Source organism: Eubalaena glacialis, chromosome 8, assembly GCF_028564815.1.
Source record: "Eubalaena glacialis isolate mEubGla1 chromosome 8, mEubGla1.1.hap2.+ XY, whole genome shotgun sequence".
NCBI classification, from domain to species: Eukaryota; Metazoa; Chordata; class Mammalia; order Artiodactyla; family Balaenidae; genus Eubalaena; species Eubalaena glacialis.
Genome location: NC_083723.1, coordinates 108,351,912 through 108,367,488, shown reverse-complemented (window position 1 = coordinate 108,367,488; position 15,577 = coordinate 108,351,912). Strand labels below are relative to the sequence as shown.

Sequence of the window (15,577 nt, the reverse complement as noted above, 5' to 3'; positions counted from 1 at the left end):
ATAGGCAGGATCACCTTATCCTGGGTTATCAGTTAAGCCCTTCAGTGGGTGGGGTGGCTTCAGAGCTTGGAGGCCTCCTGCTGATTCTTCACTCAACTGTCGAGTGTTGGGGTCCTCAGAGGCCGGAAGCAGCGAGGGCCCCTCCTTGAAAGGTTAACTTGCTCCCCAGGCTCTGACTCAGTGAATGGGCCAATGCCTGAGCTGACAAAGTGTGTCCTGCTCCAGCAGTCCTTACTGAGAGAGAGAAGATAGGTCCAAGGAATGTGATGGAGGCTCGCTTAACAGCTGCATGTCCCGCGTTCTCTGGGGGCAGGTCGTGGAACTAGACCGCAGTGGGCTCTCCCAAAGCTCCTCACAACTTAGATTTCAGCCACTACAAAGCCAGTTTAGGTGAAGATGCAAAGAGACTGGAAAGAGAGACTTCAGCACCAGCCTTGTGTTTTGCAGTGAACACCCCCTCCCCGGGTGTTGTCATCCTCACCATTTCATGGCAAAGGCCATTTGTGGAACCCTCCCCACATCAGCGTCAGCCTGTGCTCCATGAAGCCTGAAATGCTTCACTCTCACTCCTCCTAGATTTAAGCCCAAAAAGAAACATAATGATCTCCCTTGACTCATCACCCTATTTCCAGAAATGCCATTTTACAGATGGGGAAACTGAGGCATCAAGAAAGCAGAACTGTGGCCAGTGAGGAGGTCCATTCCTGATACCTGTAGCATCCTTGCTGCTGTGATTCAGAGAGGGGAGGCTCTTATGGGTGCCTGTGGCCAACACGTTAACTGCTGTGCACGAAGGATATCCTGCCTCTTCCCACGACCATGGCAAGAGAGAAGGGCCTTGAGAGAGAGGAGCTCATTAGCCTGAAGCCCACATGACGTGGCTTTGCTTTCTGGTGCCAGGCTGGGAGTCCAAGGAGAGAAGATGGCAAGGCCCAGGGGAGTGGGGGAATGGGTGGCAGGGAGAGTGGCAGAGAGTCTCCTTTCCAGATGAAGATCAGTTAGCGAAGCAAGTCTTCCATCCACTTCGCCCTGGGCCGTATGCCTGCGATGGGGCTGCACGGATAGATGACTGTCCCAGCACATGGTGGACCCCAAGCCCCTTCTCTGTGACACGAATGTCCACCCAGGTCTTGGGGCAGCAAAAGTGACAACAGATGCTCCCTTTGCCACAGCACTGGGGTGTCTTGAGCATCTTCCCATGATGTGCCTCCATTTCTGCACCTCCAGAGGCCAGTGGGGACCCTCAGAAGATACTGGGAGCCAGCCCCCTAGATAGGGCATTTCTCACCGGCCAGGCCAAGGGCTGGGGTGGAAGAGAGTGACCACACTGACGCCAAGTCGGCTGGTACATCTGACCCCCGGTTCCTGGCTGGCTGGTTTCTTTAAATGAGACGCTGGAAAGAAGCTGACGATTCTGTCCTCCCAGCCCAGGCTGCTATTGAGAGTGTTGTGTTTTTAAAGCCTCACAGCCAGACTTGGAGGCTTAACGACTCCCCTGCCCGAGCACAGTGCCTGGAATATAAAGGGCTGCCACAGTGTAATAATAGAGTTCCATCTTGGGCTTCCTGGGCTCGCTGGAGCTCCCACTCGTCTCTGCTGGGAACAGCAGACTTGGCCAGGGAAAGGTGGTTCTGCACCCTGGGGGGCTCCCTCAAGGCCAAGGATGGGGAGGCCTGGGGGAGAGGAAACCATAGATGGGGGCCTCAGGGGTCCGGCGTGGACCTAATCTCTGAATGGGGGTGGCTCACTGACTCACCCTCCTGCAGACTTTTCTTCCAGGCTGGTTGCAAAGGCTCTGTCCATGGTAATCACGTTCCCCCAGCCCTCTCTAATAAACTGGGAAATAAGGATTAAGTAGCTGAGCTTGGTGCTGAGTTTCCCAGGGACCAGCCTGGTTGCCTGGCGGCTGGACGCTAAGCCTGTGCCTGGGTCCCCACGGCTCCCTCTTCCCCATCCTTTATGCCCTTCTCCAGCCCTTGCTCCGACCACCAATGTCACATTTCTCATTGCTCAAAAGAGCAGAAGCAGAGGGAAAGCAGACTGGAGGGATTGATTCTTGGGCTCATGACCTGCCCCAGCTGTGGCTGCCTTCTGGTTTTGTGCTGGGTCATGGCCGGGCTGAGCCTTCTGGGTCCCCCCTCCTGCACATAAGACTGTCCAGTCACAGTGTTGTGACTTGATCTTTCCCCTAGTGGTAGTGATGGATTGCACTATGACACCCACACCCTGGGGCACTTTTCCTCTTATGAATGTGGCAGTCATTTCTGAGACCTCAACAAGGAGGAGGGGTGGCAGCAAAGGCCAGGACTAGGTACACAGGGGGCTGCATGCCCATCGTGGCTTCAGAAGGCAGGCACAGATGTTCCATGTAAATATAATCTTCCAGGAAAAGAAAGAAAATCACAATTCATGGCTCCTACTTCTAGAAACCAAGAGTTTCAAGTGAGAAATGCGGACAAGAAAAAATACTGGTTACTTACTGAGGATGTTCTTCTGAATGCATAGATTACAAATTGGAGTAGGAATCTTACAAAGGCCTTTCTCCATTTTGCTGGTTTGGATCAATAGCTGGCTGGTGTTTCTTGGATGAAATAGAAAGGAGACCTGGGCTGTGTCCCCAGTCCCCTCACTGCCCTTAGCTGCACACACAGAGTGCCTCCCTGGTTCCAAACTTCAGAAGGACCACTTCGGAGGAACATGAAGATATTTCTCCCCTGTAGACATCGGCATGGCCATCTCCCACCTCTCTGGGCTTGGCAACTTGCAGTCTGGCTTTGGGAACAAGGAGGGAGCTACTGACACCTAAAGAGGACTTTCCCTGGGGTCAGCCTGATGCACTACAGGAACGGAGCCCCACTGCGCCCAGCCTCGGGTTGGAATCCGGCTCTGATATGCAGCGTGCTGGCTGCGTTTCTGCCTGTGTTCGTTAGGGTGGTGCCAACTGCTGGGACACACAAGTTCACCATTTCAGAGCCTTGTCCCAGGAGTGGTTTATTTCTTGTCTGGCCTGGATGTCTGTGGTTAGTGGGTGGGTCCTTCCATCTTGAGGCTCCACCATCTTGCAGGGCCTCACAATCCTGTTTATCCAGCTGGTAAAAGGATCTGTAGAGAAGACATATCTATTTCTTACCTGCTTTGGTATGGAAGTGTCACCATGACACTCCTTCACCAGTCATGCGGTCACACCTGGAGACTGTGTGAAAATGGAGAGGCCGAGAAGTGTAGGCCATAGCTGGTAGCCATCTCTTATCAACACCTTTACACCAGCCGCTGCATGGATGGGGAAGCACACAGTTTTGGTGGATAGCTAGCTTCCTGTCCTCTGGCCTCACCTGCGCAAGAAATGAATTACCTCTAGTGCGGCCAGTAAGGGGGACTAAGGGGAATGAGGTTCCTGGTTTCTAGGAAACCAGGAGGGGTTGGGAGGTGGAGCTCGGCAGAGCTTGCCAGTGACTATGGATGACCTCAAAGGGGAAAGCTACAGGATCCAGTAAGAGACCTCAACCACTGGAGGGCAGGGCTACTGTTCTCTGCTTTGGAGTGTCTGTAGCCCGTGCACCCAGCTGAGAACCCCTCTTGTGGTACGTGATCCATCAACACGCATTGGCCGAATGAACAAATGTATCCTGACTTCCAGCAACTGGGTCTCCTGCGTTGTCTGTTTTCCTTGCCGCAGTTTTGTTTCCAGGCCCAGCTCCTTCTCCTCAACATAGTCTGTGCTGATGTCCTCTGCTGAGTAGGGCAGTGGTTCTCAAGTCTAATTTGTGGTTGCAAGGCAACCTGTTATGATATTCCAGCTGGAGGACCGGCAGTTCTCATTGTAAACTGTGTCTGAAAGATGTAGTTTCCCTGTTGCATTTGAAGTCATGCTTTTAATGGGCAAAAGTGGGTATTTTAAGTAGCTATAAGCCCTGATTAGAGCAGGGTAAAATCAGCATTGTGTGTTTGGGCTAAGTGGCTCAGCACCAAGATTTACTTGGTACTTCAGCTGTGGGTGATCCCAGCTGCCACCTCATACACTCTTCTGTAAAGTCGTCATCCGTTCCTCGTTTAGTCATTCATCATTCATTCATTCATTCATAATTCATCCGTCCGTTCCTTCATGTATTCCCAACATACCGACCGTAGATCAAGCTCTGGGCTTGGAACTGAGGAGAATAGTGCTGAAAAATACATAGTAATTTCTGACCTCCAGAAGCTCATATTTTTTAGATGGCAGGGAGCATCAGTGGGCAAATATAGCAGTGTTTGTGGAATGTGAGACGCTTGTGGTTGTAGAATGTGAGACTAACTCGAGTTCCTGGACTGACACGCAGTGGGGGCTGTCCTAGACCAGGGCCAGGGTCAGACACGCTTCATTTGAAGGGTGAGGCCCTAGGTGAGGGGGTGGGGTGGTCATCCTGGGCAGGGGAAACCTCCTGTGCCGAGGACACGGAGGCATGGACAGGTGGAGAGCATCCCAGGAGACTTGTCAGCACAGCCCTCAAGGCAAAGGCCCAGCAGACAGGGGAGCATCGTGATGGATTATGAAAGTCAGCACGCACACGCACACACACACACGCACACACACACGCGTGCATGCACACACACCCAAACTCACCTGGAAAAAGCCTGACTATTTGCAAAATTCTAGTTTATTTCTGGGGCAGTGGGACACTGAGATCTCTTTGGCATGCTTCTTCTTGTGAAAGAACAGTCTACTAGGGAGGATGTGGTGAGAGACACCTTACTCTTTTGGCTGGAAGGCTGGATTTTTCTGTGCATGGGTCAGGATTCTTTCATTAACAAATGTCAGAACCCTCACTGGCTTATGCAAAAGGGGAATTTTTGGCTCACCTAGCCGGGAAGTATAAGCATAGAGCTGGCTTCAGTGCACGTGATCTAGACATCTGTGTGATGTCACCAGGACCTGGGCCTCAGGACTTTCTGTGCCCTGGCTCAGCTCTGCTCTCTTCGTACTTAACTTCCTTCTCTTCAGGCTCCCCTCCCCCCCCCCCCCACTCCCCTGGTTACAAGACGGTGTCCGCAGTTCTTAAGCCCGCCCCTCTCCAAGGCCACAGCCAATAGAAGACCTAGGACTTTTTCCTCAGCGCTCCATCCAAAGTCTGTTGCCTCCCAGAGATTCTGATCCAACCAGGTACCCATCCCTAAACTAGTCCCTGTGACCTGCCCTTGCTCCATGCTGATTGGTTTGGGCCCGGGTCATGTGTCCTCCCTTGAACCAGGGGTGGAGTCAATTTCCCCAGATGCTTTGGGCTGAGAGGGGGTGAAGGGGTGGATCCCCAGAGGATAAATGAATGGTAGCAAAAACAACATCAAAAACAACAGGTGTCTACTATCTCTAACAGTGTCTTTCTTTGTTTTTTTAAAATCGTGACTGTATTAGAGTTTTCCAGAGAAGCAGAAACTACATATATATATCGAGAGAGAGAGAGAGATTGATTTTTAGGAATTAGGTCATGCAATTATGGAGACTCCAAGTCCAAAATCAGCAGAGTAGGACCGCAGACTTGAGACTCAGAGGAGATCCCATGTCATAGTTCAAGTCCAAGGGCTTCTGCTACAGAATTCCCTCTACCTTGGGGAGGTCAGGCTTTTGTTCTATTCAGTCTTCACCTGATCTGGTAGCCACACGCTTATATTTTAGGGGAGAGTCTGCTTCACTCAGAGTCCACTGATTTAAATGTTAATCTCATCCAAAAACACCCTCACAGAAACATCCAGAATAACATTTGACCACATATCTGGGCACCATGGCCCAGCCAAGTGGACACATCAAATTCAGCATCACAGTGACCGACAGTAAGAAGTACACTTACATCACACTCATGCATACACATACATGGCTGAAACAAAAGTCTTATCCTTCCTAAATGTGACATACTCTTATTTTTCTCTTCTATTTTATTTCATTAAAAAAGCACCTGTAACCTGCGCGGGTTACTAGACTGATACTGGATTATGACTTGTCTTTTGAAATATCATCCTAGAAGACATTTTCTGGATGTTCTATTATCCCATGGCAAACGTCCTGAGGAAAACAGGATTCTGTCCAGAGGGTCAGGGAAGGTACCGTGTGCCACCAAGGGAGACCTGAACAGATTGCCAAGTCCTACTATCACTGAGTGTGACCCCAGCCAGGACCTGTCCCTGCTCATGCCTCCGTTTCCTTATCTATAGAGGCCGTATGCTTACAAATGCCTCTTCTATCTAACAGGGTTGCCACGTACAGTACGATCAGAATGAGATAATATATATGAAAACACTTTGTAAACTCTAAAGTAATTTCGTGAGGTAATTGCTATTTTTAAACTACTCTATAATAACTTTCTTCTCTGCCACTCAGGAATCTGAGAAGATGATGCCATTTCATGAAAATTAGTTTGAGCTCTTCACCACTTGCCACACAAAACAAAGCCCCAATTTCTCTAATCAAAATGATGATCAGCTTCTAAAAATGAGTCTCATCTCCCCTGAGATGATTCAGAATTAAAATTTGATTTCAAAGAGGGGGAAACAGCAGAGTGTTTGGGTTTGACTCAGAGACTTTCAGTTCTGTCTTCCTTTCCCACCCTACCTAGTTCAGTGAGTCCTTCCGGGCCATCTTGGGGTGACTCGGTTACATTATTTGCCTTGAAGAGTCAGAACTGGGCTGAATGCTACCTCTGATACTTTTGTTTTAAAACCAGCTGAGGGACCTCCCTGGCGGTCCAATGGTTAAGACTTTGTCTTCCAGTGCAGGGTGTGCGGGTTCGATCCCTGGTCGGGGAGCAAAGATCCCACATGCCTCGCGGCCAAAAAACCAAAACATAAAACAGAAGCAATATGGTAACAAATTCAATAAAGACTTTAAAAATGGTCCACATCAAAAAAATCTTTAAAAAAACAAAGACAAAAACAGCTGAATGATGACCTGAGAGAGAAATGGTGGATGGGATCTGGAATCTCAATGAGGGTTTCCTAGATTGAGTCATCACTTACCTGGATAGCTGGAACGGACACCACTGGAGAAGTCCAGCTTTGCCAGGATGGACAGCCTCAGGCCGCCCTGGAGGGCAGGGGCGGGCAGCTCTGCTCACCTGTGGGTCTGGTGCTGGGGTAGGAGGGCTGCAGCCGGCTCACCGCTGTGGCAGTGCCCAGTGGGGTCTCTGGTGAGGCAAGCTGAAGCCCACATCCCTGCTAGCTCCCCCTTCTCTTCCATTTCTCTTGTTTGTTTGCTAATCCGTCTCTCTCGTGGTGTGTAAAATGAGAGGCTGGTTATTCCTATCACACGTTGTTGTTTTCTGTGGGCTCCCCCCTTTCCAGGCGCAGTAATTTCGCCATCCCCAGATGAGGGTGACAAGTGTTTGAGATGCATAACTGTGTCTCCTTTCAGTGCCTAGTACAAGATGGAGAATGAGGCCTGGCACCTTTCTGCTCAGTAAATTTATAATTACAGGCTTCCTCGTCTCGCCTCTTGCAAAGCAGAGAGCTGGTGATTGGCTTGTGGGTCCGTGAGTGTGTACAGTAAGGCGGGGTGTGGCGGGCACACTTTCCCGGGGCTCGGCAGGTTCCAATACAGGGACGGCCGAAAGTTCCCTCCAGAGGGTCGGTGGCTGAGGCCTGACCCGCACCTTCCTGTCTGGAGTGAGGATCACCAGCCCTGATGGAATCTGGTTGTTGGCGGTGGTGTTCTGAGAGCTGTGTTAGGCAGCAGAGAATATGGCACCCAAAGAGCGGCCTCCTCCAGACAAAGGCCAGGAGCAGGTGCTGAAGCGGGTTCAGGTAAAGTCAGGAGACGTGGGAAGAGCCCTGCCTGGATTAGGAGTCCAGGGACTTGAGCTTAATCCCATCCCCACCATGAACTCACTGTGCGACCTCCTGCAAGTCCTTTAACGTCTGTGGATCGCAGCTTCCTCGTCACTAAAATCCGGGATTGGGAATCATCAAACTGGATCATCTCTTTCAGCTCAAAAACTTCTAGATTCTTCTCTGATATTTAGATTTGCACAGGCAATTCATATGAACCAGCCTGACCTCCTAAGCCCTCATCACTCTAACAGAGATGGTGCCATCGGACATGTTTTGATCCTAATCCTTTTCATCTTCTTTCACTCTTGTCAACAACAACAACTCTCACTTAAGAAGCACTTACTTCAGTCCAGGAGAAGCCCTGTGCCAGGCACTTTCCAGCCCTTTATGCTTTCAGGGGGAAATAGTTGTGCCCATTGTGATGGGCATGACCTGTGAGGTTATGCCCTGGGAGTCCCCAGGGGCTTTGCTTGCCTCCTGTAGTGCTGGTATGGCCGGGTGATGTCCTGGGATTTCTGTGTGTGGGAACTTACATGGGTTAAACTGGACTTCTTTTTTTTTTTTTTTTTTTTTAATTAATTTATGTATTTACTTATGGCTGTGTTGGGTCTTCGTTTCTGTGCGAGGGCTTTCTCTAGTTGCGGCGAGCGGGGGCCGCTCTTCATCACGGTGCGCGGGCCTCTCACTATCGCGGCCTCTCTTGTTGCGGCGCACAGGCTCCAGACGCGCAGGCTCAGTAGTTGTGGCTCACGGGCCTAGTTGCTCCGCGGCATGTGGGATGTGGGATCTTCCCAGACCAGGGCTCGAACCTGTGTCCCCTGCATTGGCAGGCAGATTCTCAACCACTGCGCCACCAGGGAAGCCCTAAACTGGACTTCTGAGGGCTCTGGAATTGTGCTTTCCTAGAAATAGGACGGGCTTTGCAATGATACAAAGCTGGGTTTCAACCCCAGCTCTGCCACTGATGAGCCATGTGCTCTTGCAGAGCTAGTTTCCTCACCTGAAAAGCAGGTCAGGCACTCCTGACCCCAGCGAACGGTTGTCTGAGGAGTGAGGTAGTGGGTGGGCAAGCATTTGCCTTGGGGCCTGGGGTCCCATGAACGATGCACAGATGCTGATGCTCCTCGCCTCCAGCCCCTCTTCCTGCCAGGCAGGAAAGAGTTCTTGAGTCTCCCCGCCATGTCAGGTGTGGGTCTCGCACTGTGGACACACTAGTGAGCAAGGCAGGCCCTCCCTACCCCCACGGAGCTCACAGGCCTCAGCTGCAAACTCAGTTCTTCAAACAAAGGCTAAATCGACAGGAGCGCGGAGGCTCCTCTCGGGGAGCGGGGGCTGAGCTCTTCTCCTTTAAATTTGCTCCCTCAGTACTGTGCATTTTAGCCTCAGCCTCCGAGGGACACCCTGACGAGGTCCTGGCTCCCTCTCCAGCCCTATCTCCTCCTGACTGTCACGAACCATGCTTTCCAGACAGGCTCTTCCTGGCGTGCACCCTGGTTGAAATGCCCTTGCTGTGGCTCCATGGACCCCTTCCCCAGGAGGCCCTTCCTTTCCAGCTCTGTGGGTCCTCTCGAAGTTCACGGCTCAGCCCAAGTGCCATCGCCTCTCCAAGGCCTCCCACAGCCTTCTCCTTGCTCCCTAGCCCGGGGTTAGAGGTCAGCTGTCCTCACCTGAGCTCTCGAAGTCCGTCATGTAACGTTTCACCGTCTGAGTAATTGGGTTCTGGCGGTGTCTGCCCCCCGACTCTGGGTTTTTCAAGGGCCTGGTCCAGCCTCGGCCATCCTTGGATCCATGGTGTCTTGTTCATTTGGAAGGTGCCCTCAGCCTACGTTTGCCATGCGGGGGAAGAGATGGAGGCCCTCCGCTCACAAGACTGCTGTCGGTCGTGGGTATGCCAGTTTCCCTCCTCTGACGTTTTCTTGAGAATGTTTGTGGTTTTCATTGGGAATGAAAACGTCAGTGTCAATGTCACTGTTAGCTGACAATGTCAAGTGTTTGATTTGCTTTCCTTCTTCTTTCTTCTCTTGGTTTCCATCTAACTTTGTACTCTCTCTGCTTGTGGGAGGGGCAGACAGGTTTCTTTGGCTCAGCCATCTCCCTCTTCCCATCACCTTGTTTCTGAGTTGTTTGGGAGGGGGAAATGAGAGAAATTCCACAGAGCTGAGATGTCTCCGAATAAGATGTAGGCCATTCCTGCCCAGATTTCTCCCAAACTGGAAGAAATATGAAGCCATCCTCTGGAAACACATGCAGAAAAGCATCTTGAATAGAAATGAATGAGACCATTAGGATGGAAAGCTATTTTGTTCCACGGGGAGTTATTTCTTTCTTTCTTTCTTTCTTTATTTACTTGACCACTTTTCTTAAAGCATTTGTTCTCTGCCTTTAATGAAAACCTCTCAGAGGAGGCCTCACCCTGGGCAGCGACCAAGACCTGCCTCATTAAAATGACGTCGGGGGACTTCCCTGGCGGTCCAGTGGTTAAGACTTCGCCTTCCGATGCGGGGGGTGCGGGTTTGATCCCTGGTCGGGGAACTAAGATCCCACATACCTCGCAGCCAAAAAACCAAAACATAAAAAAACCAAAAGCAATATTGTAATAAATTCAATAAAGACTTAAAAAAAAATGAAAAAAACAAAATGACATCGGGGCTCAGACCTGGCCAGTGCGCCCAGAGGACCTGGTGGCTGCCTCAGAGTAAAGGGATCTGGGATGTGGGTTGTTAATTAGGCCTCATGCACCATCCAGCAGGGGGGAGGTGCAAAGGAGAAGCTTCCCCTGCAGTAGGTGCAGACCCAGAGGGCCAGGGCTGTAACGGACAGCCCCCTAAAAAGGGTTGTTTGAACTAGTCTTCTGTGCGTTAACAGTCACTGGTGGACGTCCCCGTCTGTGCCTGGCTGGGGTAAACTGAGATGTTTTAGCAGGACAGCATGAGAGTCTGCCATGGACTTGGACAGTCCTGGTCCTGGTTTCAGTTGGCCTCTAGGGCTTTTAGCTGTGCAACCTGGATTACTCCCCTCAGCTGTAAGGTGGGAGTGTCAGTAGTACTTATATCACAAGGCTGTTGGTCAGGGTCCCCGCAGGAAACATTGCACATACAAATCAGGTCATTTGCACAAAGGTTAATAGAGGGGGTCTTGACACGTGCCTCCTTAGAGGCAGGGCAGTGTTTGGGGGCAAGATCATTGAGGCCCGTTACCTCCCCTAGGACCAAAGGGAGGCAGGCAGGAGGTGGTTCGCAGGACCTGAGGGTGGGGCGTCCCCAGTACCTGCAGCCCCCCTCCCCTCCTCCTAGCCTCTCCCCCTCCCACTGGGCTTCGGCTGATTCTCCCCACTGGCTGCACCTAATCAGGCCCAAGGGCAAGGAGCCTGCAGAGGTATAGTCCATACAGGTCAGCCTCCTGGGCATGGAGAAGGGTACAGAGCAGATCTGGAGGGGCAGATGGAAGATCCCCCGCACTGAAGGGTTTGTTAAGATGAAATGAGAGTCTCTGGAAGGTGCTGGACAGTGGCTGATGCAAAGTCAGGCATTCTGTGGGCAATGGCTCTTTATCATCATCATCATCACCGTTATCATTGTTGTTACTGTTGCTAGTATTATTACTAGTACTATTACTGAAGTGCTCTCCTGCTGCCACCCAGCTTGGGCACTCATACCCACACACTGGGGACTGGCTCCCTTGGCCCCAGCGTCCCCCATTGCAGGTCGGTTTCAGCGTGTGCAGGATGCTTTGAGGGCCCAACCAGACAAGCTGTGGGGTGAAACTAAGCCTCTGCCTTTGTCAACCAGAATCACCTCTTTCCTTTCCCCCCCGTAGGGAGCCTGCACTCCTCCCTCGACACTGCTGTGCTGAGTGTGACTGTGCCCCGAGGACGCGTCTCTGAAATGAAAGCCATGCCTTGGAATTGGACTTGCCTGCTCTCCCACCTCCTAATGGTGGGGATGGGCTCCTCCACTCTACTCCCCCAGCAGCCACCCCTGCTGCCCCAGAAGCGGTCTTTTGTCACGTTCCGCGGGGAGCCCGCCGAGAGCTTCAACCACCTGGTGGTGGACGAGAGGACAGGGCACATTTATGTGGGGGCTGTCAATCGGATCTACAAGCTCTCCAGCGACTTGAAGGTCCTGGTGACCCACCAGACGGGGCCAGACGAGGACAACCCCAAGTGCTACCCTCCCCGCATTGTCCAGACGTGCAACGAGCCCCTGACCACCACCAACAATGTCAACAAGATGCTCCTGATAGACTACAAGGAGAACAGGCTGATCGCTTGCGGGAGCCTGTACCAAGGCATCTGCAAGCTCCTGAGGCTGGAGGACCTCTTCAAGCTGGGGGAGCCTTTTCACAAGAAGGAGCACTACCTGTCGGGGGTCAACGAGAGTGGCTCTGTCTTTGGGGTGATCGTCTCCTACAACAACCTGGACGACAAGCTCTTCATTGCCACGGCCGTGGATGGGAAGCCGGAGTATTTCCCCACCATCTCCAGCCGGAAACTGACCAAGAACTCAGAGGCGGATGGCATGTTCGCATACGTCTTCCACGATGAGTTTGTGGCCTCGATGATCAAGATTCCTTCGGACACTTTCACCGTCATCCCCGACTTTGATATCTACTACGTCTACGGCTTCAGCAGCGGCAACTTTGTCTACTTTTTGACGCTTCAGCCTGAGATGGTGTCTCCCCCCGGCTCCACCACAAAGGAGCAGGTTTATACATCCAAGCTCGTGAGGCTTTGCAAGGAGGACACGGCCTTCAACTCCTACGTGGAGGTGCCCATTGGCTGTGAGCGTGGCGGGGTGGAGTACCGCCTGCTGCAGGCTGCCTACCTGTCCAAAGCTGGGGCCGTGCTTGCCCGGACCCTCGGGGTTCGCCCAGAGGACGACCTGCTCTTCACCGTCTTCTCCAAAGGCCAGAAGCGGAAAATGAAATCCCTGGACGAGTCGGCCCTGTGCATCTTCATCCTGAAGCAGATCAACGACCGCATTAAGGAGCGGCTGCAGTCCTGCTATCGGGGCGAGGGCACGCTGGACCTGGCCTGGCTCAAGGTGAAGGACATTCCCTGCAGCAGCGCGGTGAGTCTGGGGAGGGCCTGTGGGCCGGGATGGCACGGTGTCGAGACCTAGGCTGTGGCCTCCATGGGGTGTGGATCATCTGTCCCATTTTGTAGATGAGACAAGTGTATCCCGCCTCTGGATCTCACTGGACTCGGATTATCACCGGCTCAGGCATGCTGTGACCACGGCACTGAGCTTATGAGAGTCAGAGCTGGAGCTAAATGTAGATTTCCTATCGGCACTTTTCTCTGTTCCGGTTGGCTCACTGGCTGTAAGTGGAGGGGCTGGAATAGGCGGAATTGTGTGCCATAGATGCCACGTGCACCAGGCATTCTTGAAGGCTGCACTGTCGTGTGCGGTGACTTGAGAGGTGTACCCACCTTCTTACCGACCATGCTGCAAGTCACTCTCCTGGGAGCTTAGAATAAAACCAATGGGTGGTGGAGGCAGAGCTTAGAGTAAAACCGCTACTGGGAGTAGGGAGGCAGTCATTTTACATTTGGGGTAGATGTAGAACTTCAGGAGAGGTATGTTTTTAGCCCCTTGCGTATCTTTAGGAAATGGGAAAATAAGATCAGAAGCAGTAGGGGGAGAGTCCAGTGAACATAGAGGGGAAAACAGTTTTCTAAGCTTGCTGGGAAAACTGTATTTATTAAGTATCTTCTGTGTGCACAGTCTCATGGAAGAAACATGTCACAGTGTCCAGAAGCAGCCATGGAGCAGTGCTGGGTGACAGAGGGCTGAAGGAAACCAGGGGACGGGGAGAATGAAGGGTTGGCTTCGGAGGCCTGCCCAGGGCCCGTGGGCCCTGAGGGACAGACCGGACCTCAGAACTGCTGGGCAACCACCGGTGCCACGGGTGACACAGCCTCCTGCCTCTCCCAACATAACTCACTTGTGACCCAGTGTGAAAAGCATCTGCCTTTCTGTGGCTTGACTTCTGTTCATCTTCATTGTTGTTTTTTTCTCAACCATTCTTAAAGTGACTTGGAAGGTTCAGCTGTTGGCATCTTCTATGCCCTGTGTCACTTTCCTTTCCCTTTTTCTTTTTTATCGTCCATTTGAAAAATTATGAACCCAGTTGGAGAAAATCTATCCTATAGTCTTAATGTAGGGAGAAGAAAGGACAATTCAGTCATGAGGCAGAAGTATGCACGTGCATGGATGTGAGTCTTGACTCCTAGTCAAACTTTGGTGGAATTCCGTATTAGGAAAATGTACTTGGATTGATTTAAGAAGTGCAAGTGTCTTTTCATGAAATATGGCTGCTTGCCAAGCAGACCTCAGAGGACACTGGCACCCATACCTCCAGCACGCGGTGAGGCCATTCCTCCGGGCAGTGGGATTTGGGGGAGGGGGAGGGGAGAGGGAGGAGAAAGAAGGAACTCACTTGTGCCCCAAGGTTTCTCTTTGGTGCACTAGCATTTAGGCTCAGCCTGTTTTCTAGTGATGAGTTTTCCAGTTACCTGGGCTGATACTAAAAGATGCCATTTCTTCTTGGGGGTTCTGGAAAGCCAGGAGACCCCTAGTGTCGCAAAGGAAATGGGAGAGGCACCATGCGCCAAAGAAGGAAGCAACACGTTGACCATCATTGCCAGGCCAGAGAATTGAGGGGAGTCCCCTGTATCTGCTGAGCCCTAGCAGGTGACATATCTTTTGGAGACTTTGGTTTGGGCAGTAGGTGATCCACTCAAGAGAGTCTGTGAGACTAGTTTATGAACTTGGTGGTCATGGACTGCTCCCACATGAAGGCAGTGAATGACAGGCCAGGTGCTGTGCTTTGTGTATGTATATTACACACTCAGACGTAGGTCCCTGGGGAGATGCCCTAAGAGTGTTGGCATGGGGAAGGTGCCCAGAGATCCCCTGGTCTGTACCTTCATTCTGAGGCCCAGCAACTTGAATGAGTCGCCCCAGGTCATAGAATTTGTGAGTGAATAGCAGAGACGGCATTTGAAGAGAACCACCCCCCCCCACCCCCGCTTGCCTCTCACCACCACGCTTGCACACACGCACATACATACACACTCCTACACACATGCATGTGCACGTACACAAGAAATACCCTCACAAGCACTCACATATACACCTTGTGTTAGAAAATAGCAAGTTTATGCTGTGTGCTTACTAAACAGCTAGTTCTTTTGAGATCAGAGGGGTTGGCTATTTTTGCTGCACAAAACTTGCTCCAATCCTGTCTTTTTGGGCAGTGCTTTTGGGAGTAAAATCAGCTGCGGAGATCAGCCTGGCTGCCCATGGGCAAGCATTTGTCTCGCCCTTGCTCCCTGCCGCAGTACAAAAAGCAAAGTTCATCACGGGAGTCTGCAGAGCTGCAGGTCCTAACATCCGCCTGGCGGCCTTGGAGAGAACAGAGGGAAGGCAGCTTTGCAAGACAGGCTAATGCCAGGACTGGGAGTAATGGAGCCAGATAACAAGCTTTTGATTTTTCTTTGGGCTTTAATTAGCCTTTTCAAGTTCGAGGCAAGTTCAGGGCTGAGAGCAGAAAGGAGGAGGCCAGAAACTCCGCACAGGGCTGGGGCTGTCTCCCCAGCCAGCCTAAAAGGCCACACCAGCTTTTAATGCACAGTATCAGTTTCCTTTGATTCAGCCCATACTCGAGTTAGTTTGCTCTGGGGCTTGGCTACGGTTCTTTTGGCCTCAGCTCAGACCACGCAGGCCAGGCTCCTGAGTGTCCCCGTTGAGGAGCCCTCACAGGCACAGTGTTTGCAAACCCA

General features: G+C 51.7%; 1 protein-coding gene across 3 annotated transcripts in view; it reads left to right on the top strand.

Annotated features, from left to right (window-relative positions):
- PLXNA4 (plexin A4) overlaps positions 1 to 15,577 on the top strand; it is a 447,622-nt gene that overhangs the window by 52,722 nt on the left and 379,323 nt on the right. For 2 of the 3 annotated variants that reach the window (XM_061198736.1, XM_061198735.1), the window contains exon 1: positions 11,676 to 12,860. In XM_061198736.1, coding sequence (XP_061054719.1) covers positions 11,676 to 12,860 — 1,185 coding nt within the window. Of the gene's footprint in view, positions 1 to 11,607; positions 12,861 to 15,577 lie in introns of those variants that run through there. The other variant, XM_061198737.1, reaches the window with a different exon arrangement.